The sequence below is a fragment of the Pezoporus flaviventris genome, unplaced genomic scaffold (genome assembly GCF_033815535.1).
Source record: "Pezoporus flaviventris isolate CSIRO_AGI_PZ_B2104156 unplaced genomic scaffold, CSIRO_AGI_Pfla_v1 ptg000036l, whole genome shotgun sequence".
In the NCBI taxonomy this organism is placed as follows: Eukaryota; Metazoa; Chordata; class Aves; order Psittaciformes; family Psittacidae; genus Pezoporus; species Pezoporus flaviventris.
The window spans coordinates 36,462,130-36,488,612 of NW_026892584.1; the positions used below are offsets into that span (position 1 = coordinate 36,462,130).

The following is a 26,483-nucleotide window of genomic DNA, read 5'->3' on the forward strand; positions in this document are numbered from 1 at the left end:
AGCTGGATACAGACAGCAGCACACACCCTTTGTGAAATTCTCTCAGTATACAGAGGAACTCATAAATCTTAGCACTTCCAATAAGAGCAAAAAAAGACTCTGATGATTTCAACGAGGAGCAGAAGCAAGTTTCCTTCCTGAATGGAGGCGCTTAATTTGAGGCACATCTGTAACACCGTTTACAGGAAAATTTCAGTAACTGTGAAGATAGGTGCACTATTCAGAGCAGTTTGGGTTTTTTTGTTGTTTGGGTTTTAATTTGTTTCATTTTGTTTTTTTAAATCATTTCCCTGATGCCAGGTACTTACAGTCAATACCAAGGGAAAAGGGGAAAAGTTTGATGCAAAACAGCAGAAAAGCAGTAACCTAAACCATAACAGACTGCAGCACTGTATGTCAGAGCAGACAGTGGCACCCTCGTGAAAGGCTTGGTCAGATCGAGCTGTTTGAGAAGGAGGAAAGACATGCATTCCTAATACTGTTTGGAAATGCAGTGAAAAGCTGTAGAGTTGCAACTGAGTAGCAGAGATATGACAAGCATTACCATGGGGATAAATCTAAATAGGTTTACACTGCCAGCTCCTTGTGGAGGTTATAATGCCCTTCTTGGAGGTGTGACCAAATTGTGATTAAAGCTAGAGAAAGAAGGGCCAAGAGTTGCAGTCACAGTGACACTGCCTCCAATACTTCTGGAAGCACAGAAAAAAGTCACTACTTCCCCATTATATATTTTTTCATCCCAATAACATTGCCTGCTGCAGCATGAGCTGACCTATCAAAGGTACAGAAAAGCAGAGTCCCTTCTTGCTTTGCTCATTCCTTGGTCAGTAATCAGTGTCATGTCATCCAGTGTCATTTCCTTAGTCTCATCCAGTGCATATTCAACTTCTGGCTACTCAGTTGATGATAGTTTTACTGCTGAAAGAGAATCACAGTATCCAGTGCTCACTGTGGTTTTCTGTATGTGCTTGCAAACAGATAGCTGGAGATTCACTCTGCTACTTCCAAAGATGAATCCTGTCTGTTTCACAAAACTGAAGAAGTTTGATTCTGACTGTGTACCCATATGATACCATGCATAGAGGATCCAGTTTTCAAACAAAAGGGGTTTTCCTCTGCTAAGTAAGCTGCAAATATTTCCGTCAGCACTGTCTTTGCTTCTTTGTTGTTGTTCCGTGCATCTGTAGTCAACATTTTACTCCTTATAAGGCCTTTCAGAACTAAACCCGTTGTACAGTCCTTCAGTAGCTCATACACATTCTAAATTCTGATGAATTCAGCACCCCCTTACAACAAAAAAAAAGAAAATTCTAAAATTATTTAGTTGTAGGAAGGAAAACACACCTTTATGAATTAGAGAAATAAGATTTTAAAATAAATGCAATGGATTTTGTTTTGAATGGCCAGAAACATGTGGAAGAAAAAAGATTTTCTCATTCCAGAAAAAATCTGACCAAAATTGATAGTTGTTTAAACCAAAATACATGCCAAGCAGCTGAAGCTCAGTGATGATACAAAAAGCTCACAGCTGATAGAAAACTGTCCACATACAATATATTTAGGAGGATCAGACTCAGTACAGAGCAAGGAAAAGGAAAATAATTAGTGTCCTAGATAAAGTATCCCAGTTCCTTCAGTCACTGAATGTAATCAGTGAACCTTGGGAGAACAGAGTTTCCAGGGGAAGTAGATACACAGACTTAGCTGCAAGAAAAGCTTCTTTTAGGAGCCTGACCAGCATGCACATACAAACAGACATACTTTAATAGTTGTTCTTCATCTTAGCATAGATGCTTTCAGTTGCATGGTCAATAGTCTAAGCCATCCATTCGCACAAAGAATGTTCATTCAAACACTAACACTCAAAATTGTAGATCACTGTCAAAAAGCCAAGGACTACTACCCTTCCAAACCTGGAAATGCAAAGACAGCTATAGCTTTGCCACTAGGGTGGGAAAGGGAAAGAAATTCTTGGAAAATGTCAGCAATTTATTAGTAAAATCATGGGGTAAGATTTTTTTCCCCCAGAAAGTGCTAGAAACAGCCCTGAGCAACTACCAAGGCAATGAATTATCCCATTATATTTAATTTTTACTCACTGTCTGTTGTCTTGAATTAATAGAGTCCAATATTTAGCTCTACTCTCTTTATTTCCTAGAGCAGGAATGCTTTCATGTAACCTAGTTCAAAGTGATTACAGCTTTCACAATTACAGGTAATGACTCTCAGCTGCAGGATCTTGCAGCCATCCAGACATGGTGAGATTATTGCCGTAAAACTATAAATTAAGAACCAATGGAGAGCAAGAGCCAAATATTTTCCATGCTCATGAGCAATCCTGAAAGCTGTTGTGTAAACACATGACTGTTTTATACACATAGTATGGCACATCAATATTTTAACTGGATTTGTGTTGTTTACCTCCCATATTCAAGTATCAGCAGTCTCAATACTGCATATGGTAGACAAATGTTGCTTTTAAAATACAGTATGGGAGAAAATCCAGGAGCATGATGTCATCAACAGAGGGATGAGTCTGTTCTATTCAGGGAGGGGCAGAAAACCAGAAGTTAGACTCATTCATACAACAGAGGGAGCTTGGCTGTTCCTGAAGACGTGTTACACGGCACTTACTTGTATCTGCTCAGAGGTGAATTTGCAGTCAAGGTATGTTTCTGCTTCTCTTTACTATGAAAAGATCTCACTATTTAAATTCAGTATGCTTTGTTGCTTCTTGGAAACCACTTCTTGAATTCTTAATGTTTCTGGTTCAGTGACAAAAGGGCTGATGTTGTTAGTGTTCCAGGGACACAGAGGAGTTAAATAATTATTGCTAATGGGATTTTGTAACTTGTCAGGATTTGCAGAGCAGTAGCATTTACAGAAAAGTGCTTTATTTCAAAGTTCCCAACATATCAAAGCCACAGAGCTTTTCACCTGCCTCAGGTTCTATCTGGTGTATGGACTACTGAAAGGTAATGATTCCTTCTGTCCAGAAGACATTTTGTGGGCACACATTCTATCATCTCTTAAGAAAAACCAGAAAGTGTAAGCAGCTAACTTTGTTCCCAGCTGAGAAATTACCTATAAAATAGTGATAAGAAACCAGAGGCAATACTTTTCTGTACATACTGATAATTTTCTCTCTGTTTATTATTTTGATTATAAACTTCTGGGGGCAGGAAGTGTGTATGTATATGTACCTTAAAACTGCTTACCTGTTTGGTCTGAGCTGATTGAGTGACAAAGAATAAACATTTGAAACTTTTCTTACATTACAAAGAAGAAAAGTTTGGATGACTTTTAAACAACATTATCAGTTCCTTTCTAACACTTGTAACCAAACAAAAAAATGCAGGAGGAGCACGATTTATAGAATGCTGATAAAAACAAAGAAAACCTTAGAACTGAGGTTGTAATTAGGATCATACAACAAAAAGAACAAAGGTTCAAATGTATGCTATAGTTTTAGCTATTCCTAGTTCCTTACTCAAGATCCTAAGCAGCCATCTTAATGTAAAATAACAAAATAGCCATAAAGCTGAAAAAGTTCAAATAGTTTTTCATTAGCATCCTAGTTTTAATACACTGTACATACTCTTACTGGTACTCTTAAGATAAGAGTATTCATCTTGAACAGATGTATATATTTTCTTAAGGAAGCTAGAAGACAGCTAGAAAAAAAAAAAGTCAATTTTTACAGCAAAGCCTCTAAGACTGAAGTAAAGGATATTGAGTAATACCAGTCATATGTTTTTTATCTTGTCTGTTGTTCTTTGAGAATGTGCAATCATTAAGAAGATAATTAAGAGAAGCATCTTTGCACTTCAGAATCATTCACAGATTTCTTGTTTTCAGTGTAAATAGTGAAAACAGAAAGAGAAGGGGTAAATGTACCCAATTTAATAAAGACTTTAGAATAGTCAGAGCAGAGATACCTCCAGAAAATCTTTGTCAAGTTTTCCACTGGGTCCCGTACATGCTAGAACAAGATTGAGTTACTCAGAATTACCTGAACTTTTTGTACCGACAATCCAACAAAAAAACTGCCTTTCCTGATTATTAGAGCTTCCTGAAATAAGGATCTCATTACTGTACTGCAACACAGCTTGAAGAAATTCTCACGACTATGTAATATTTTATATCTTTTCTCAGACAGAAAACAAGAGGAATTTGGGAGAATTTTAGCACATTCATTATGAAGACCTTAAAATTCATTGCTTAAGAATAGCCAGTGTTGGATAGTCTGCTTTTCATGGAAAGAAGGGAGTAAAAAGCTTTTAGAAACCCAAATCCCACTGCTTTGAAAGTCACAGTAGGAAAAAAAAATCATATTGCAAGTCCAGGGTAACTCACCAGACAACAGAGCTTTGCTTTCAAAACAAATTCCTTCCTAGCAACTACGTCAACAGCAAAGGCACATCTGCACTCATTAGCAATGCTAATCAATATAAAGTTTAAAAAAACCCAACCCTGAGAATAAATGCCATTCAGCTAGAAAATCTGCTTTTCTTTAAAAATCACATAAGCCAGTCTTATTCTATTGTTACTCATGGGTTTTCTTAACTCTCTCTCCAAACTCCATGTACTTGAGTTTCCCCTACCTTATCTAAAGGTTTCTTTTCCTTCCTTCTTGCATTTAGCATAATTCATGCATCCAGCTATCTTTGTGCCTCTGCCTGGCCAACATGCAGCTGTAAAAAAAACATAGTACTTTAAAGTGGAGGCAAAAGGTCTCAGCCAGTCCTCTATAACTGGAGTAACTCTAGGTGAATAGGTAGCTACTGAAGAATAACACCCTTTGGGAGCACCCTCTGGGTGCTGACTCACAAGCCCAGCCAGTGGCAGGCAGGTGGCTGAGCCAGCTTCTCCCCTCTGGGTGCCCCTGACCAGGGATGGAGTCAGGAGATGTCGTGGTTTAAAACCAGTCAGAGGGCTCGTTCACTCACTCCCCCCCTTCTTGCCCTCTCCCTACTCCCAGAGGGACGGAGAGAAGAGTCAAAAAGAATGCAACTCCCACGGGTTGAGATAAGAACAGTTTAGTAACTAAGGTACAACACAAATCACTACTGCTACCACCAGTAATAATAATGATAAAAGAAACAAGGGAAGAGAATACAACACCTCACCACCAGCCAACTGATAACTCGTCCCCCCAACCCAACCAAGCACCGACCGATACCTCCTCCACCCCTGCAGACTCCCAGCCCTTCCGGCTGACTCCCAGTTACCTCCTGGGCATGATGTGCTATGGTATGGAATAACTCTTTGGCTAGCTTGAGTCAGGTGTCCTGTCTCTGCTTCCTCCTGGCTTCCCCTCCTCCCTGGCAGAGCATGAGGCTCACAAAGTCCTTGGCCAAACCAAAACATCATTGTTATCAGCTCTGTTCCCAGGCCAAAAGTCAAAACACAGCACTGCATCAGCTACCAAGGAGGAGAAAAATGACTGCTACTGCTGAACCCAGGACAGGAGAGGACATCCCTGTACCATGACAGCCCCGAGGTAGGTCGGCTTAACCGCATTGGGAAATAAGAGAGGCTGAGAGCTTCACAGCAACATTAAATTTGGACTTTGCAGACTGCTGTCTTCATCTTCACACAAAATTGCACCTCCAATGATCACCACAGTGGTGATTCATTTACTTAGAAAAGATGCTAGTGCCCTGGGAGTGAGGAACCCTGGTCAAGGTCCAATGGCCCACTAAATTAAATACTGGATAACAGGCACAAACTGGATACAGACCACTAAAAAAAACAAGGACCAAAATTGCCTGCTGAAAGCATGCTCACTTCAGTCTGATGATAATTAAGTCCAAAGCATTCAGACATTGTGGCAAAGGTGCTACATCGAACTTCAACAAAAAGCCTCAGGACTCTTGATGCTACCTGAAGGGGTGGATTTGGCTTACTTTTGCTGCTGTGCTATGCTTACCTCCTCTACGCGTTAACTCCTCAACTCAATTCAGCAAGGTTGGGCTGGTTTTTGTGATCACTGCAAACAAATCTGATCATCCAGGTATGCAGATCTGGCATACTGAGGTATGCCAGAGTGATGACAGTGTTGGAAAAAAAGGCACACTTCAGACTATGGTGAATTTGCAAAGGAGCTGTCAAAATGCAGAAATCTGTCTCTCCCATTCATGTTATCTGAGATTGCAGGTAAACTCCACAGAAAAAGAAAGTGGGCTATGGTTAGAGGTCCAGGTTTTTTTAACATTAACAGGATTTATACATGTGTGTCTAGAGGCAGAATTGGCCATAGAAGATTTTCCTCCTGCGGTGGTCCTTCTTTGGCAGAAGGGAGTATGCTGCAGGCATTCTCTTCAGGACCTGCACCCCTGTGTCTCCAGAGGTGCTTAGCCCCTTTGCCATGGTTATATGATTTCCTATCAGCTGTGTGACTGAAAGGTAGCTACTATGGAGTATGAAACAAGGGCAGCAGGTTCCCGTCAAGAAGGGTGATGTGAGCCCTCTGCCCACACACATGGAGCAAAGCAATAACTCAGGCCAGTATTCTGCAGATAGTGGGCAGGCCAATAAACTGGAAGTGTTCCATCAGATCACTTGAGTGTTTTTACAAAAAAGCGACTGTAAAGCCTTCTTAATTCGAAGGTGGGACCTGATCCTTGAACAAGTAAGTAGGAAGACAGAAATATTGCAGTATATGTCACTAGGTTTTATGTTCACTATATTTTATGTCACTAGGTTTAGTGCATCTCTCATCTCCTTCTCCAGCAGTCTTTCCATATAACAAGCTATATTCTACATTCTCTGTACTATATTTGGCTTCTTCTTAGATTATAAGATCCTCAAGGCAAAGCCTGTCCCTGTGCTTGCACAGCTATTGCGCATTATCATCGAAGCCTCCAGTCATAAGTATTACACAGACAGTTTGGCAATATCTGCAGAGCTGTGCTCTGGGTCCTACCTGCTAGACCAGGACAAACAGCACACCAAGTAAACAAACAGATAAAGGGACATAAAAATTGTAGAATTAAGCACACAGGCTAGATCCTCAGCTGTATTGAATGCTCACAGTGCCATCCCCATCAGCAGAGTAATGACAGTTTATAGCAAATGAGGTCTTAGATGTATTAGCAGAGATGAGTGATTTCCTCACCGGCAACCTGCTTACTAAACATGGTAGCATAGCCACATCCTTTTTCTGCCTTCTTTTTCTAGAAGAAAAGATCTGTGAAAGGTTTTTTTTTTTCCTAGCTGTGAAATCAGAAGACAAGAAAAGCGAAGAAACTATGCAGTGGGTGTTCCCTTAACTACCACAACAGGTAAACTTCACTATGGGACACAAAATATGCTCCAAGTCAAATTTCAGCCTTTGTAATTGTGCAGCTTGAGCTCAACACTAAACTTCAGCCAACGAATCTTACAACCAGTCTCATGTCATCAGGTTATTTATTACGATGGTTTCATCTCAGTCTGTGGTATCTCAGCTTAAGTATAGATTTCTTATTTCTTTTTTTCTTTAGACTGAGCCATCTAAATCAAACCTCCCAGACACTGCACTCTGCAGAGCCCACCCACATGCTCCTCATACAGGAACTTGCTTAGCTGCCCAAGACCAGCTCACAGATGGCTGTTCTCCTTGGCATCACCCAGAAAGGTTTACTGTGCCTGGTCCTTCCAGCACCAGATGCTGGAAACTTACAAACCACTTTCTCCAAGAGCAAAGAGCAAAACAGCAGGCAAATGTTTGTGGCACCAAAGGTGACTAGGAAACGTTTGCTTTGTGAAAATTCTGTCTCCTCTGTATACAACACGTAGACATGTGTAGACACACACCTATATACACCTACATATGGACAAACATAGAGATTTATTATCACCTTGTCAGAGAAATAAAATACATGTTCCTCTGCATAATCATGTTATTCATGTCCTACCCTTTCCTAGGGAGTATTTCTACAAGGAACCACTACCAATTTCTTCCTCATTCATGGATTTTTACTGCGTACAAAATGATCAACAAATATTTTAATCAGACATTTCTGATGTGTCCATCTATTAGGATCAAGACCATTGCATTTGTTTATTTCATCTCCTTTGCTTGGCCAAGATCTTTTGGGTTTCTCTAGTTAATGCTAAAATTTCTAGGTCACAGTGATCTGGAACCAAGAAGTTATCTTCTCACAAGCCTTCATTCTGTGTAGACATTTACAGTAGGTAACAAAGTCAAATAATGAAGATGGGCTACCTTTTTACAAGATCAAGGGCACTTCATTTAAAACTTAAGAGCTTTCTCAAGAGCTCTGCTGTTTTTCTTTTTTATTTACCTCTGTGAGTTGTAAGTTAATTTTCCAAGTGATTCTAACCTGGTTAAAGCAGTCATAATGAATCAGACATTAATGCAATTCATGAATGGCTGGGATATTGTTCACAGAAGTTTCAATTTATATCATACTTCTTCAAAAAACACCATATACAGGCACGTCACATAAGACAGGTGTGGGATCTCCCCTTCTTGCTTACACCATTCCTCTAAGAAACATCATTATCTTTTTTTATGAAGAGTCACCTTAGGCAAGAAATTCCAGCCAGCTGGCTCAGCAAAAGGGACATTTCCCAGAAGTAGAACGAAGTAGAAGTAACAAAGCAGAGTTGGTTCTGTGCAGGTGTTTCCTGCAACATTCTGGAAATGTCACTCTTGTTTGGAAATATAAGAAGACAGCAATTTGTTTCTTTCCACAATAAATGTAGTCCACAAATTGGCATTTGAATCATGATTACAGCTTTTAATTGTACAGTATGAGACATCTGGAATTTCATTCTGATACACTTTGCATCATGTATCACTACAGACAGGTTTACTGTGCAAGTAGTTTCCACTGCACATTTGTATGGTTTTTTAAAAAGGGTTAAATGGAACATATTAATAAGGTTTGACTTAGGATAAATGGACTCTGGTCGAAAAACTTTAAAAACACAAAGAAAAAATTGACTTTAAACACAAGAATCAATTCCAAATTTTGGACTATTTTACAGTTAGATAAAATAAGAATCCAGACTGTGTAAACTACCTAGGTTTTATAAGATTTTTAAATGAATATCGCAGACAAAACTCTCTTAACTTTGGTATATACCTGACTCAGGCAGCAATCTTTATTCATAGTTTGTTTTGGAAAACTTTTCTCTCTTGAGAAATTAAATCCCAAGATTTAAATAATCCCCAAGATTAAATCTTTTTCTCCCTCCCTCCCTCCCTTTGGTCCTTCTGTCCTTCCTTCCTTCCTTCCTTCCCAGCAGCATCATTTCTCCTCTGCTTGTTTTCTATAACACCATTATGTTCTCTCCCAGAACTCATATCTGCTAATTTCCTCTTCACTTGTTCCTGCCCTGACATCCTGCCATGAGACTTGCTGCCTGCTGTGGAAAGCTGTCGTGTGCAATTCTACACAATACTTTATGTTCTGCAGTGATTGCAAAAGTGATGGTACACAATTTCAAATATGACATGATTAATTTAAATCAGAACATTTTTCAAAATTAACAAAGCTGGTCAGAATACAAAATTTATGTTTCACAGAAAAAATGGGAAGGACAGAAAGAAGAAGTGAGATTCCCATCTAGAATTAAAGAATCTTGTCATTTTTAACAAAACCAAAGCACTGGGAATGGTTAGCATAGATTAGGGATTTTGAACAAGGCATGGACCTTCTTGAGCAAGTGCCTGGGGGATAAAATGTAGTTAGTTCACATCTTTCATTGTCTCTTTTTCTAGAGCTGCTCCATTTTGTAAAGATAATAAAATCTAGTTGGCCAGACAGAGCAATGGTGAACCTGGGTTTCCTTCTAAGCTGTTAGCAGTCAGTATGTCTCCTACTTTGTTCAAGATGAGAAATGGCATCTTTAAAATATTTTATCTTAAATTCCCCAAATATGTTGTGAAAAATCTTAAAATCAGTTTCTCTAAAAACTGTCTGGTTTGATAGTCACTTTAATAGGAAAAGATAATTCCCTTCCTCAAACATTTATTACATAGCTATAGCAGTACATGAGTGTGAGGTGCCAGAAAGTGTGATCCATTAATTGTTGCCACTGGCCAGGCAGAAAAAGTTCTCCAAATTTGCGTCAGACTGCAGAGCCACCCTGTGACAATCCAACACCATGTGACCGCCCAATCTCTGAAGGACATTTGGAGTTTGTTAGCTTTATGTACAATAGTTCTTTGAAGGAGCTGTGGAATCTGCTAAGATTCCGTTAAGGGAATCTTTCTAATTAACTTCTCATCATGTATGTTTTTGTCAGCTCTGACATTCTCAAGAGAGCAGATAGACATATCTTCTTGGTAACCATGAGTGCCCAAACCCCATGTATACAGACTGAAAACCAAACTGTCTGCACCAGATTCCAGCAAGGCTCTGACATCTCCTGTTGACATCAAAGCGATGACAATGAGTTGATACAGGGTTTAATTCCAGAACACTGGCAAAGCATGAAAAGGAAAAAAAAACAAACAAAAAACAAAACAAAACAAACAAACAAACAAAAAACAAAACCCAAAAAAACCTCAAAACTGTAATCCAAACACTGACTGTTGCTTCTCAGCTGGTGGAATGTCCTGAACCTTCTAGACCTCTTAGTGTTGAAAGCCACAGGCACGCTTGTGCAGTTTAATCACCATGTTGCTATCAACATGTATTTGAATACTTCTTTCTTGCAACAGAAATGCAGTGTACTCCCAATTAAGAATTGTTGTTATTAGAGTTTCCCCGTCTTTTCAGCAGAAAAACAGACATTTGGATGTCTATCAAAATTTTATCTGCTGTGACTCTTGAGGTAATTGCAATACAGTCCATAATTCACTATAGTTATTCTCACACACACACCATTACCGATATGTACATCTGGTTTTGAGCTTTTCTCTGTGATATGCAGGCTGTGATGATTTTTAACCATGATACCTGAAAACTGACCTCTTTCCAATTGCAAATGCTTTGTGTAATGGCTATGTCGGGAGCAAATGCATGAAAATAATATGAAATGATTGTCCCAGCTGCTCAAGCAACAGCCTAGCAGGACATGTTTGACCTAGGAAGGACAAGGCAAAATGGCTTTCTGAAGTTTACCATTTAAGAAGTGAATCATGTTCCAGGCTAGATTTCTCCTTGAGAAGGGAACTCGGCAGTGCTTGCACTGCTACACTCTGCTTTTAGGAGTTAAAAGAGTATGGGGAAAACAAAACAGAGTAAAACAAAACAAAACACAAACCTTACCTTTCTTTTAGTAAATACAACCTGCCATTTAGGCAATGAGTATCACGTCATACTTGTATTGCCCTCCATGACAAAAATCAGTGATGCTGGGGATCTTTCACTGGGATGGTCCGTAAGAAAAGTTTTTCAGAATGTTGAAATCTAAGTTCATATTTTAATGTAGATTTTGGGATAGGTCTGCAGCTGTTGTCAGAGGTTCTAAATTAAAGGGAGGCCTTAAGAAGGCCACATGATAGAGACACTAACTTGAACAACCTGAAGAAATATCATACCCTCTGTGTTCTACCTGCTTGAAACTAAAGCTGTAATTTCATTTGAACATTATACAGTTAACCACACTTTCTAGCCCATTATGTTGTCAGAGCCCAACATGCTGTTTACTTAGCGAAGCCGCCTCTGGTGGCATTAAGGGAACACAAGGCACACTACAGAAAGGACAGATTCTGCTTGCAATGTCCTCTGCACTAAGGACTCCTCTGCTTGCACAGTTATCAGTGTATGGCTCAGCAACACAAAAAGTAGTAGTGACTGAAACATTTCCAGCTGTTTGTGGGGATGATTCTGTAGTTGCAGATGTGTTTTGAAGACATGATGTTTTAGAACATCTACATTTTTGCAAAATGCAACAGAGATCTAATTAACTCCAGAGTAAAATAATCAGTTACCTGTATAAGAAACGAAGCAAGCAGCAGCTGTCAAAGAAATAGTTACTGTACTTTGGGACAGCAACCTTCTAATATTTGCTATCAAAGACAGGCTTTTCTCAAAGGCTGTACTTGTGAAAGACTGATGAAATGTGCAAGAAATGCTGCATTATTGAAATATCCTTCACAACATTGTAAGCATGATAGAAATTGGAGGCACTGGAGGTGGAAAATCTGTCTTTTCTTTAAATGGCTGTTACAGTGTTCTTAAGGTGCTAAAAGCAAAGTGCTTTCAGGGTACAGAGCCAGTTCATCTGAAAGGCAAATCTCTCCATTAAGTATTTAGTGCACAAAGGGAGCAATATCTGCAAATATTTGGCCATTAGACCTTCACATTTTGCTTAGTCATCAGAACTTAGAGGAGCTACCCAGAGAAAACAGCATTTATTTTTCAAAACAGCATTTTGGAAAAAAAGCATTTTTTTTCAAAAAAAGGGAAAATTCACCTATTTCTTTTCCAGCTTAGTGGTTTTGGCATGGTACTTGCAGTAGTTTTGATCTGTCTGAGTTTCAGGACAGTTTGTTTTCTAAAGCAGGAAATTCTTACTTTAACAAAGAAATATAATCTAGTTGTTCAAACTGCTCTTGATGAACTCAGTAGCATTTTTTTTCATCATCACTGGATACAGGTTACCTTTGCTGTTCGCTGGGCTCAAGGTGCATCTGCAACTTCATAGATGCATTTTACTGTTAGATACCATCAGACCTGCCATTTCAATAACATCAGACTCCTGCAATGGTTATTAAATTGATTTCACAACATTAGTGCATTAAGGTCTTTGAATTTTGTAGTGGTGATGGGGTACAGCAATCTCTTACATAAAATGGAGAATTCCTGTGGTGCCTGCAGTGCTCAAAGGAGGGGATACAACCCCTTTGACCCTATTACAACCTGATAAATTTACATGTCATATCATAAAACTCAGGAAGTTTATGGTCTCCTATTTGTCTTCATAATTCAGTGAAACTGCATAAGTTGAGATTATTCAGCTTTGTAGACAAACACCATGCGTACAGGAGGGTTAAGGGCCATGCAAGTTTTCAGCCCTGGGACAAGGATTAGGCTTTCCCAAGCTGCCTTCACACCTGACAAGGAGCCCAGTGTGGTTCCTGGTGCCAAAACATGCTACTCACATTCCAAACAGCACCTTTGCTGTTTCTCTCCCTGTACAAATGTGCAGTTCAGTTTGCTCCCATCCATCACTATCTGCAAGTGCAACAGGGAAAATAATATCAAGTTAGACAGTGAGTCAGCTAGGAACTGGGATAAATTATGTTAATAGACAGTCATCTTCCTGGCAGCAGATCCAGTGCTAATTGCAAACTCTGCAAAGATAAGAAATGTGAGCAAAACATGATCTGATCATTGCCTCTATTGGCAAGACGCCCTCAGCTAATGACAGAAACCAGTGAGTTTTGTGAGTCTAAGCAAATCAGACCAAGCTTTGGGTTTATTTCACTCATACTACAAACCAAGTGTATTGCCCTTCTTTACTTATTTCTACATAGCGATAACCAGGGCTCCAGACAGCGCTGTCTCCATCAGGCACATTTCCCTTCCTCCTGTGTGTCTTGCAAATTTGCAAGAGCCTCTGGCCTACATCTGCCACCTTCATCTCTCCATTTTCCTCAGCATCTCCTCTGCCTGCCTGTGCCTTTGAGAAATGGAGCCGTTCAGCCTGAAAGCTGAAATCTTAAACCAGTGCATTTGGGGATGTTTCTTATCCTGGCATTATTTAAAATGCCTGCCTAGTGAAGTAGCAGCGTTCCTGCTGATGTTATTCTGTAAGCTAGTGCTTGCCCTCAAAGACACCAAAGAACATGAGAGAAGGAAAGGAAAATCTGATACTACATGCAAAGTTTAACCGTCTACCCCCTACCTTCTAAGAACGAAATACAAAACATCATTTTGCGCACTGTGGGAATCTAAACAGGGGAAGTTTAAATCGGATATAAGGAGGAAGTTCTTTACTGTAAGGGTGGTGAGGCACTGGAATGGGTTGCCTAGGGAAGTTGTGAATGCTCCATCCCTGGAGGTGTTCAAGGCCAGTTTGGACAGAGCCTTGGGTGATATGGTTTAGTGTGAGGTGTCCCTGCCCATGGCAGGGGAGTTGGAACTAGATGATCTTAAGGTGCTTTCCAATCCTAACTATTCTATGATTCTATGATTTAGACCAATATGAAGATCAAGTAAACGAAACCCAAAAGAATGAAAGTCAGACATGGCAGCATATGGACCCTAACCTCACAGTTTGTGGTATTTTCCTAAGGTGAAAGAGTAAGATTCATGTCCCCTCTTCAACAGTTATTTTTTATACTCATTTGAAATAGCTTCATAAAAAGGAAGAGTGTTATTCAATAAGCTTGTGGCCTCTTAGTACACAGGCACGTGTATCACCTGAGTTCTAGGTTTTGATCCAAGCTAAACAAAATGGAGACCTGAAAATAGGTTTCATCTGTCCAATGACCAGAGACAAACAAACTGAATTATGCTCAGTCAACACTTAGATTTAAGAGCCTCATATACTTCATTTCTTTGTAGACATATTCAAAAAGCTGGGGATGAAGAAAAAAACAACTCAGTAAATCAGAACAACTTAAAATTTCTCAGAAGTGTTTGAACAACAGAAATTGAAGTGTGTACTGAAAGGGGAGAAAGGCATTGATCTTCTCCATTTTCAGAACAGTTTGATAGTATTTTTAATTCATCTCCTTTCTCCTCGTGTGAAATATAAAGGTAAAAGTTGGTCAATAGGCACAGAAGTTTCTACTGTGTTTACCAATCCATTATGTAGAAAAGGGAAGGAAAAAGCTGCAGAGCATTAACATAGTAGAAATCCCCAGGAAAACAAAAAGTTAAACCAGTTATTCAAGTTTGAATTTAACTTACAGAATGACTTCTGTGAGCATGTATAAAATTTTCAGTTCTTGATGGCCCCACAGTTGCAGACATCATTTACACTTATTGCCAAACTCCATCAAATATTTGCAGAAAGTTTATTGTGAAAAAAAAGAAAAAAAGCAGCTGAGAAATTTACCGTCATATTTCATTCGTTTGTCTAAACTGCACATTGCTATGATATGTCACAAAACAACCCTAGAACGGTATTCATGGGATTTGGCATTTTCCATTACTAATTTGTTTATATCTTTCCCCTTTTAATTTATTGAAGCTGATGCATCCTTTCTCTGTAAGAGGAATGTTGTCACCCAGTGTATCACCAATGTCAGTGCTTTTCTGGGATACATTCTGAAATCCAGTATCTATGAAAGGATTCCATACAAAACAAAGTACACAGGTTACAAAGGTTGGTCTCTAGTCCAACCTCTTGCTCAAAGCTGGGTCAGCAATGAGATCAAATAATGCAACTCTGAGCTTTATCCAGCTGGGCCTTCAATATTTCTGAGGCTGACAAGGTTGAAATTGGATAATTCACTGGGTGGAGAAACTTGAAGATCCTATTGTTATGATCCTGAAACAGCCTCCAATGTTAAAACAATTATTTCTTGTTTCAGATTAAATAGAATTATTGTACTAAACCTGCTCTTTAAGAATTGTTGCAACATCAAGATGTGGTGACGTATGCAACATTTTGGAAAGCACTGCTAGTAGAAAAGTTTCTAAAATATTGGCAGCATCAAGTCAGAGGTCAAACATGGACAGAGACTCAAATACCATCACCAAATCTGGACTAAATCAAAACTGTGTTCATAATGAGATTGGACCTTTTCCATATACAAATGTCCTGTGTTCAGTACTTCAAACCAGTTCGGATTTTCCTCCTACTACCAGTTCTTACAGCATTCCAGCCATTCTGTTCTTCTCCAATTCAGTTATAATCATTATACACACAGATAATACATTTTGTCAGAATCATCAAAGTCACTAAATAGGGTACAGCACTGAAAAAATAACATTTCAAGTTATTTGGGGATTAGAAGTATGAGATTTTTTAGGAAAAGTATAACACCAGAGAGTCTAAAGCAAGTACATTCAAGATTTCCACCTGGAAACAAATGTGTTACACAAAATGCTTCAATGTACTTGATTGGGCTTGTGCTCTTTCCACACCTTCCTTTAGTTGACTGCGATAGACAATGTTGGAATTGAGTGACTTCACCTCCCACGGGGGGGGGGGAGGGGGGGGCTGAAATTAGTAGCCTCTTCTCACCTTAGACTCATTGTTATTGAAATAACTATTTTAGCAGAACAAGTTTGGGTTTTTTTTTTTTCCATTTTTCTTAACATAATTGATGTAAATGTCTTCAACAACAACTGCAGAGCAATGGCTGTCCTGCTGTGTGCTTCAAGTTTACATGCAAAAGGGTATCTAAAAATTCACTTTTCGGAGGTAGCTCCTCTGTATCTTTCCTTTATTGCCTTCATTTTCTGACAAAACATGGAGTTGTTTTTAATTTTTGTTTTTAATTTTTTTTTTTGCGAGCTTATTTTTGTCAAGTTCCTCAATCTGGCTTAACTTGAAGCCTCATGAACTGCAGGGGCAGCCGTACCATGGAAAGGGACAGTGAAGGGTGAATAAAGAACAGGAAATGTTTAAGCTAACATTGCCATGAAAAGCTTACACTGATCTACAACCTCAAATGTTCTAATGCCCATTACCATTTCATTATAGGAAGGTTGAAATTAAAAAATTCAAGTCACAGGGTCAGTAAAAGCAGAATATTTTTGGTATCTTTCTGACACTTCCTCTATCTCTCCAAAACAACAAATGCTTCCTAAGTAAAACAGTATTAAAGCATATTCTGTGTAACTTCCTGGTCGCATTTCAGAGGTGCTACAAGAACCACATAATACTACCTTTTGATATTCAGTCATCCAAAGATGCAAATCAAACCTCTTCTAAGGTCAAAGAAAGGGGTACAAGCAGTCACACTGGACTTGGATTAGATGGAAACAACAGACTCAGTGCAGCTGGGATAGATGACAAAGATGTTTTTTTGCAGTAGTACAGGTTTAAAGAAGAGCAGGTTGAAATAGAAGATGTGAAAATAAGCCTTATAGATGAGGTATAGAATTTATAAGGAGGAGGTCTTGACTGCATTTATGTAGGTAAGAGCTCATCACAGAAGATGACTTCAATCTCCCAGCACACCTTTGGGTCCTTGCTGAGCAACGCATCTGCTTATGCTACCCCATCATATGTGCTTCAGGCCTGGTAGACCTATAGGGGTGGAGCTAAAGGAGAAAATATGCTTTAAGATTGTTTTGTTATAGCCTCTTAACAAATTAAACCCCTTCTTTTCCTCATAAACAAGCATTGTCCTGGAACCAAATCCTCCGAAGCCACTAAAATGAAACCCACCTCTCCTGTGATCATACCTGTCAGATGGTCACAATGAGGCAGTTTAGGAGAAATTTGAAAGCCTTTTAATGTTTGAGTCAATCAATCAGGTTTACACTCCAGGCTTCTGAGAAACCAGTAGCAGTACTTATACAGATTTAGCAGGACACAAGCTTCTTTGCATGCACCTCATGGTGGAGGACCGCCCTTACCTGTGGCAGCTTTCAAACTCCTGACATTTCTCATTTCAGTCCAGCAGATCTGTCAGGCAGATACGTTTTTATTTCTCACGGCTCTGACAGCTCCTCTGTCGCATTTGCTGTAGCTCTTGCACTAGGATGAAGCAGCAAGGCTGCCAGACCAACAGGCACCCCCAGGGGACACTTGGCTGCCCAGGGTGGGCTCAGGAATGATCAGGAGGACAAACCAACACAAAAAAAAAAAATAAATACATAGCATCAAAACAGACTTGGCTCTGACAGGAAGAGCAGTTTGGAGGAGAGGATGTAGCAGACCTTGGGTGTTTTGGTTTTTCTTGCTGTGGCTGACTTGCCTTCTAGAAAAGAACCCTGTCAGAAGTGAGCCAGTGTCCTTCTCAGTTTGCAGCCACCCAGAATTGTGTTTGTCCTCCCAGCTTTTCCACCCCTCTGTACCATTGAGACCTGGGTGTATATGTATGGCATGTTGTATGCTTGTATGCATGTATGTCTGTATGGTAAGCCAGCTATATGCATCTGCCAAAACTTTTGGCCACTAGTAACACTTAAAACCAGGTAATTATAAAATACTCTTAAGGATGCTACAGACTGGGTGTCATACCCATCCTTCACAAGGCACATCCCTTGTTAAGAAATACCTGAAATAAATAGAAAACTAAGCTGCTCTCTAGGCAGCCTTCATCATGAATGATCATAGGTCACAGAAATCCCCCCATTTGGAGTAGAAAACTAGGGAGGGCTCGGATCTGCTGTCCTTTATCTTTGCAGATTAGACTGTACAGGTTAACATCATGAACTGCGTACCTACATTTTAAAAAACTTCACTGTTTGCTTCACCAAACCACATTATAGGGGTTAATATTATAACAGCCTGAACATTTATTTCTTATAGGCTCCACCTCTTGTCCTTGAGGTCTAAATTAGCAAGGTTAACATTATGACAGCCTCAGTATATATTAATTACAGATTTCACTCCTTGTTTCTGCATATAACCAAACATATAGCCAAAGTCACAACAGTTTAAGATATGCCTTAAAAAGTCCCTCCCTTGCTCCCAGAGAGAAGATCGCTGGGGTTAACATTGCAATAATCTGAATACTTACTACACATTTCAGGCCTTGTCCTTGGAAAATACCTAACTGATACCATCTTAACAGTTTAAGTTATCCACTACATCTAAGCATACAAGCAAATGTTTAGCATAGTATGAGCAAAGATTAACACCACTAGTGATGATACTAATAGATTCATGAGTCCAGTAGCTGTAGGGGTACATCCAGATTCAAAATGGGTTGTAAAAAATGTTCACTTGATGCAGCGTGGGCATTTCCCCATTTGGAAAGTAAAGCAATGAATGCATCAAATGGCTTAGCTGTCCTGGAGCTAGCTCACATCCATTAGCAGCATTAACTGAGCTCTGAGCTGGCTTTTTCCTCTGCCCTTCTATTCCTTAGCTCACAGCTCTTGATCCTTAAAGGGCTTTTTGTCCCACTTCATCATGTATAAGGAAGAAGTTCTTTACTATGAGGGTGCTGAGGCACTGGAACAGGTTGCCCAAAAAAGTGGTGAATGCTACATCCCTGGCAATATCCAAGGCCAGATTGGATGGACCCTTAGGTGACATGGTCTAGTGTGAGGTGTCCCTTCCCGTGGCAGGGGTGTTGGAACTAGGTGATCTTAAAGTCCTTTCCAACCCAAACCATTCTAAGATTCTACAATATCCTGCTTCTTTTCTTCCAAGACAACTCATAGGCCATAGCAAGTATGGCTGTTGCATAGAGATTTTCCCTCCACGTGACACTTCTTCCAAGATTAACTACACCAATGGACTCTAAGCATTATCTTCAGCTTGCTGATAATCTTACACATATTTTGAGGCACCCCGTAGCCTCCCACTCTCTAAACCTTGCCATTTGTGCCCAATGCTATTAGCAAAAAATACTCTAGAACAATATGAGACAATGACTGACAATGTTTTTAGTGACTGTCAAGGAGGAGGTAACTGACAGTAGGAGGTGAACTCCAGCAGGGACAAATTCAGCCCTTACAGGAGTCCCTCATAATCAGTAATGATAGATAGCTTCAGCTGGGCAGTGTTTCAATCAAAACTGTCAGACAAAAGTTTTTTGAAAGTCGTAGCTGAGACATTAGGCCTGTCTTGCATTGCACAGAAAGTATTTGTAGACAGTGTATGAAGATGTCACATTTATTTTCACTGAACTGTGATAAGCAAATGGCAAATCATGCCCTTTTCAAAACTGTGGCTGTGTAGATCATAATTTATTCAATAAGCACATATTTTTAATGAGTTTCCTGTGCTATAAAAAATAGTACCGAGCACATCATTTTAATAGGGTTTGTAAATAGACCATTAGCACATTTCACCTTATTCACGAACACATTTCTACTAATGCTTTAGGGAGGGGCTTGAACCAAGCACTAAGGACCAAGAAGGCAGGTCGGCAGAAGCCTCATGTCATGGACGTGGTCACATCCTAACTAGCCTTTGCACACTGTTCCTAGACAATAGTAATGTGATGTAACTTATTTATTTTAAAGTATTATAGAGTTTTCTATCACAGAATAATTGTAGGGAAAATACTATAAATCAGTAGGAAGGTTTTGAGCTGCTATTTGCTGTAAACTAATTCATGTTTATTGTTTTTCTATTACACATATAATGAGGTAAAGGCACAGAAATTGCCAACATAGCTTTTATGACCACTCTCTGAATTACTAATGAATATCTTTTTAAATATATGCGTACATGAAACCTCAAAGCATAAAATAATACACTTAGAATTCCTTTTACTGGTTCACAGCCTGTTATCAGCAGAAGAAACAGCTTCTGCTAATTGCATTACCAAAATAGCTTCCCTGTTCTCAGATGACCTTTTGTTGATCATCCATTAGTATTTCAGTTCCCATGTGTTTTTACAGTGTAAAGTGCCAGAATATGCAGAAAGGGAGACTTGAAACCTCTGTTTGCAATTTCTTAGTGGCACCTTTCACAACCACAAAAGTTGGGCTTTGAGATATTTAAGTATTTATGAATACCAGCACCTTGATGACAGGCTTCACTATAGGGAGTTTAACAGTATGGCTATCTAAGGTATCCTTTAAGAACTCAGAACATCAAAAATACCAAAAATATCAGGACAAAAATTATTTGCAGTTAATAGGGGACATAAGCAACACAAAATGTATCTATAAATACATCAAATGTAAAAGGATAATGGAGGAAAGTTTGTGCCTGTTACCAAAAGGAAAATGGAACCAGTAACTCAGAGAATGATGAAAAGTTCAATGAAGACTCTGTTTTAGTGCTCTCAGAAATAAAGATCATGATCTGATACTTAAGATGATTGATGAGAACAACTGGATTTATGTGAATTAGGAAATAAAAATTAAAAAATATATATAAAGTGGTGGGATTGTATATAACCCACCCTGTCATGGTTCAGGAATTTGGAGAGGAAATCTTTCTATCAGTTTTTATGTCTGTGAAACCAAGAATGGGGACATTTCAGAAGCCCACAGAGGGAAAAATGCAATACCTATCTTTAAAAGGCACAACTAGCAGCAATTTATGAACCTGCCATTCTCATTTAAATACCTAGAAAGCATTACAGCAAACCAGTAAATAATCAATATATCCACATATGGAGAACAAAAAATAATAATGAAGTGAAAAGGAACTGCCAACGTAAACTTGCCGAGAATAAAATTGTGTTGCATTAATCCAATCTGGCCTAATGGACAAAGCACAAGCAATAGATCAAGCACATCTGGATTTCAGTGAGTCGTTTGGTATTGTCCTATATTCCATTGTGCTGAAATACGAATAAAGTCACAAAGAAATGCACTATAGATGCAGGTGCTCTGTTATGCCAGGAAAGGCTCAAACAAAAATAAGATTTCTAACCAAAGCATTTGCAACCTATAGTAGCTGCTTGTAGCTGGAAGATTAAAAGAGGACATAATCAGAATATTGGTAATGTTGCATAGCACGCACTGCAGATGGCATTTGCTTTCAGTACAGAATAAATAAATCCATACCTACTACACATAAAAGCTCCAGATAACCAGCGTCACCAAAAGTATAGGTCACTGGATGGTTGTATGCTACATGTAATGCTAAATAATAAAGAGCCTCCACCAACCCATTCTCCAAATGCTGGTTGAATACAATCAGAAATCAGAAGGATACAGGTGACTTAAGATCAAGGTGGTTCTAACAATGATGAGGCTAACGAAGAGGCAGGATAGAGGATGGAGATATGTTCCTGCAGTTAGCTATGGGCTCAGAAAGTTGAGATTTTGGAAGGATGAACTTGGAGGATCAGAATTTTTATGTTTTTACCCAATTTCTGTAAATACTGTCCTTTGCTCAAGTTATGAAGGACTGGAGGATTAGAAATATGTGCTGTTGACATTTTAGTTTGTGCTCATTAGTCCAGTTTAGGTTGCCTGTCTTCCAAGTTTCTCAGTGCCACTTGCCTGTTTTATTCAGTTAACTTGTCCTGCATGACGCCCCTGTTACACGTTTTCCAGTACAGTGAAAGTCTCCTCTGTTACTGTCTTTATAAAAATATGGTATTCTCTTTGCTCTTGATTCTTAAGTACTACAGTGCTTAATTAAAAGTAAGTACACAAAATATGACCAGCATTTTTCAGTTATTCTGCATCCAACAGCCAAATGTCTATATGCATATTAAGCACTGGCACTTACAAATCTAGTAACCAGAGCACAAATGAGAATTACAAATGTGCCCTCATTTTACTTCCAAGTTACCAGCTGAATCAGACAAATGTCTTAATGAAAAATACGTCTGAAAATCTTCCAGTCAACCCAAATATAAACAGTGATATTTTAAAGACCTGGAAAAAGACAAACAGTATTTCTGTCACCCAGCCCAGAGAATTATATATACAGCTCTGGGAAGCCAGTCTTGCATTTGAATACCTCAGCATTCATTATCTGAGTACACAACAATAAAGCCACAGTTAACGTTTTAACAGTACTGAGTGTATGCTGCATGCTTCACTTCCATTTGGTTTCAGTAACATTTAAATACACATCTGATATTTATGCCTTTCCTTACAGGAAGCTATATTTAATAGCTTCCTCTAATACCCCAAGCTTTTTGACCTGTAGAATATTTACAGTACAGCACTTGGCTTTCAGACTGTTGTCTTGGACCCAAATTGGCTCAGTGCAGCCTGATTGCAGGCAGGTCGTGGCTTACATGATGACCATCATCTTTGCCAAACTGCAGACCTATTAAAATCAAGGTCTCTCACAAAATTGGTAACATTTCTCTCTTCTGTGACTTGCTTGCAGTAAGAGAACGTAGCACAGAGGCATGGATACGTGGGTGAATCCAGTGAGAAGTTGAGAAGGGCAAAGTGCTTGCAAACACTGATCTTGCTCCTCAAGCTCTCAAAGTGCAAACTAAAGCTGCAAACTAAATGTGTGCTGTGAGAGTCGTAACATTTGGGAAAAAATATGGTGTTGTTTGGAGAAGAAGCACCATTGAATTCCACCCAATTCTTGCTTTACAGGAGAGGGTGTAAAATGTTGAGGGACACGCCACAGAGCGAGCAGCTTAACAATGAGCAACATGAGATTCACAAGGTACATTTGTCCTTTAGGAGACTATGGCTATCAATACCCAAAGATAAGAAGAGAAAGTAATGCTGAACCTACCCAAAGAATTAAAAAAGACTTGCTACATCTTGGTTCTAGTGAATAAAGGCTGGCAAATGTTCTTTTCGGTTAAAATGTTGGTTACAATGTATGCTGTTGGTTTATCCCCTCTGTTTCACTCACTTCAAATTTGTCTGCAGAGTCTATAGCAGTTTAGTCTGTGAGACCCTCTGCAAGCATGTATGAGAAAGCAACCCAGGGAATTGTAAGCCTGTTCAAAGCCATGCTTTTTAGGACAGTAATGAAAGCAGCGTCAGCTTTTCTTATTGTGTCTTTTCCAGCAATGAGCTAGGTACAGAAATCTCATATAGCCTTTTTCTCTTTCTCTGCACAGAAATGGTTTCCATCACAAATGAAAACACTACGGAACTTTACAACATCATGGCAACTCAGGAGCTCGCAGTCAGTCCAACAAATTGCAACAATAATTCAGGAGTTCATCAGCTGAATGAATACAAATGTATAAATTCATACGTATGGCAATGGCTACAGGATTTTCAGCCTGGCTTCCTCTGGTTTATATTTATTCTTGGAGCATTGGAAAATTCCTTTGTCCTCATCGTCCTGTGTTTCCACAAGAGTCCCTGCACAGTGGCTGAAATTTACCTAGCAAACATGGCACTTGCTGACTTAATGTTGGTCTGTGCTTTACCTTTCTGGGCCATTAATATTTCTAATGGGTTTCAATGGCCTTTTGGCCTGTTCCTCTGTAAAGCTGTCAATGTAATGAGTAACATGAACTTTTACTCTAGCATTTATTTCTTGACACTTGTGAGCATCGACCGCTACCTAGCCTTGGTGAAAACCATGTCTCTTGGACGGATGCGACGAACTGCCTGTGCCAAATGGAATAGCTTTGTCATCTGGACATGTGCATTGCTCATATGTTCACCTACAATGGTGTTCCGAAATTTACACTATTATGCAGAATACAACATCACAGCCTGCACTCTTGTTTACCCAGCCAGCTACTGGGAGCCTGCAACCAACTGCTTGTTGAATATAGTGGGCTTTGTGATCCCACTCTGTGTAATTACCTACTGTACAACGCAAATCATCAAAGCCTTGCGAAGTAATGAGCTACAAAAAATTAAGCTAGTCCAGACAGAGAGGAAAGCCACCATGCTGGTCCTTGCTGTGCTTTTGCTTTTCATCATTTGCTGGCTTCCATTCCAAATCAGCACGTTCATTGACACAATTCGTTACCTTGCACCCACTCTTAAATGCCTGGAAGAAATCAATGACATAGTGACCCAGATAGGTACATACTGTGCCTTTTGTAACAGCTGCCTGAACCCGATCTTGTATGTAGTTGTAGGGAAACACTTCCAGAAGAAAGCTGTGGAATTCTACAAGGACTTGTTTCCAAAGAGGTGCAGAAAATCACAGTCTGTGCAGATGGAAAACTCCCTGGACACTTTAAGAACTTCCATTTCAAATGAATATCCAAGGAAAAAGTCTGTTTTCCCATCACCATGATAACACAATCTGTTCATTACAGAAAAAAAAAAAGCCTAACTTATGAGTCTCCGCTAATATCCATCTACTACTAGTCAACAAAGTAATTGTGGTAGTATTCATCATTTGTGAGAAAGCAAGGGTTTGATCTTGATGGAAACTCCATACAGGGACCTGCTTCTAATACTACTGAATACTTTTCATTATCAAATCCTTCTTTGTAGCATACTCACATATTCATGGCTGACTAATAGTTGATGCATTTAATGTTTGCATTTCTAAGGTGTACATACATGTACAGACAGTTGCCTGAATAGAGGCCCCAGTCCTGCCAGGATTGTGCAACTCCTTATGGTACCTATACAGTTTGTTGGACTAGACTTTTGACAGAAGGGGCTTGTAGTTGAGTAAGTTCTGGTAAATGAATCCTGTAGGATTATTATTCAAATGGGGTTTTAGGTGCAGCCATTTTTTTTCTGTGTTCAGTCATCCAAAGCTATTTCAATTATTAGATCAACAAACTGTGCCTTTTTGCAACTGCTCTGCCCCTCCTAGTTACAGGTTTACATCAGCTTGTATGTATGGAAAGTAGCTCTAAAAAACAGGCAAAGCAGTACTGGAAGGAAGGCTGTAGCCAGCTGCATGAAGCTAGCTGAGGTTTTTTTGTAGCAGGAGACTGGTTTACCCCTTCTGCACTGGGTAAAGGCATACACTTACTCCTTTTGAATGACTGAATATTATTTATCCATACCTACACTTCAGCTCAGAGACTTAATTTTCAATATTTACAAAGGATAATTAATATTTGTAATGTTATTAAATAGAAACATAAAAGTTCAGCTTTTATATTTCAGTTCAGTTCAGCAGTTCAACTGAGAACATGAAGGAGAACATTGCCTAACAGCCTTAGAAATCTAACTAAAGCTAACAGGAGTCTAGAAAGTTCAGAATATTCAGGAACGGCCTTTTCAGTGTCTAACATACCTACATTTTATTTCTAGAGTTAATCTGAGAGTTATTAATATGAGGTATCTTTTCCCTAACTGGACTCAATTAACTAAAGGGGGGAGAATTCAGGCTGGACATGAGGAAAAAATTGTTTACAATGAGGGTGGTAAAATACCAGAACAGGTTGCTCAAAGAGGTGGTGGATGTGCCATCTCTGGAGGCATTATATTCTTTGGACCTTGAATGGCACTATAAAGTTCCATTTAGGATGAGAAATTTGTATTAAACCTTCAAATAATTAACCCCAAAAGTGCTCTAAAAGTGTGTGGATGTACTGTAAAAACTATAGGATTTAGATCACCTCAGATGACTTACAGACAATTTCCACAGGTTTTCTTTAACAATCCAATATAATCGTGTCACAAATATTTCTATTGTTCATTCCTTATACTGTCCAAGACACCTATGAGGAAACACTTCAAGGCTTTCTCTTATTTCCACAGTTGTCAATACTGTCTCACTCACGAGCATGCTGTTCACACAGTCATTAAATAAAAGGAAGCCCATACAGAGATTATTCAGGCAATAGAGGAGATTTTTGAGTATTTGGTACTGAGAAATAAAATATAAAAATGTTGTTATATTAATATGACATTAATTTAAATCATGTAAATATATAGATATTATTTTGCTATGCAGTAAGCATGTATAACAGAAAATAAACTAAGAAAGAATATTTGCTGGCATTTTCTTCTCTAGCCCTTATCCTGTTAGTCAGGAATGACTTGTCAGAAGTGCAACTGTTGCAGGTACTTTCTTTCACTTTCCATTTTACCAAAGGAAAATGAGCTAAAACCACAAAATTCTAGCTGCTTTAAAGCTTTGGGTCAGCTTTCTTTTCAGGGCTCATT

At 39.1% G+C, this 26,483-nt stretch overlaps 1 protein-coding gene across 1 annotated transcript; it reads left to right on the forward strand.

Moving 5' to 3' along the window:
* The first annotated feature begins 2,448 nt into the window (after positions 1-2,448).
* On the forward strand, positions 2,449-25,459 carry BDKRB2 (bradykinin receptor B2). The gene is made up of 2 exons (XM_061463934.1): positions 2,449-2,667; positions 23,501-25,459. The coding sequence occupies exon 2, from the start codon at positions 23,503-23,505 to the stop codon at positions 24,643-24,645; it is 1,143 nt and encodes a 380-aa protein (XP_061319918.1). The 5' UTR covers positions 2,449-2,667; positions 23,501-23,502; the 3' UTR covers positions 24,646-25,459.
* The last annotated feature ends 1,024 nt before the right edge of the window (positions 25,460-26,483 follow it).

Coding starts and splice junctions, on each gene's coding strand:
- BDKRB2 (XM_061463934.1), top strand. CDS start 23,503: ATGGTTTCCATCACAAATGAAAACACTACGGAACTTTACAACATCATG.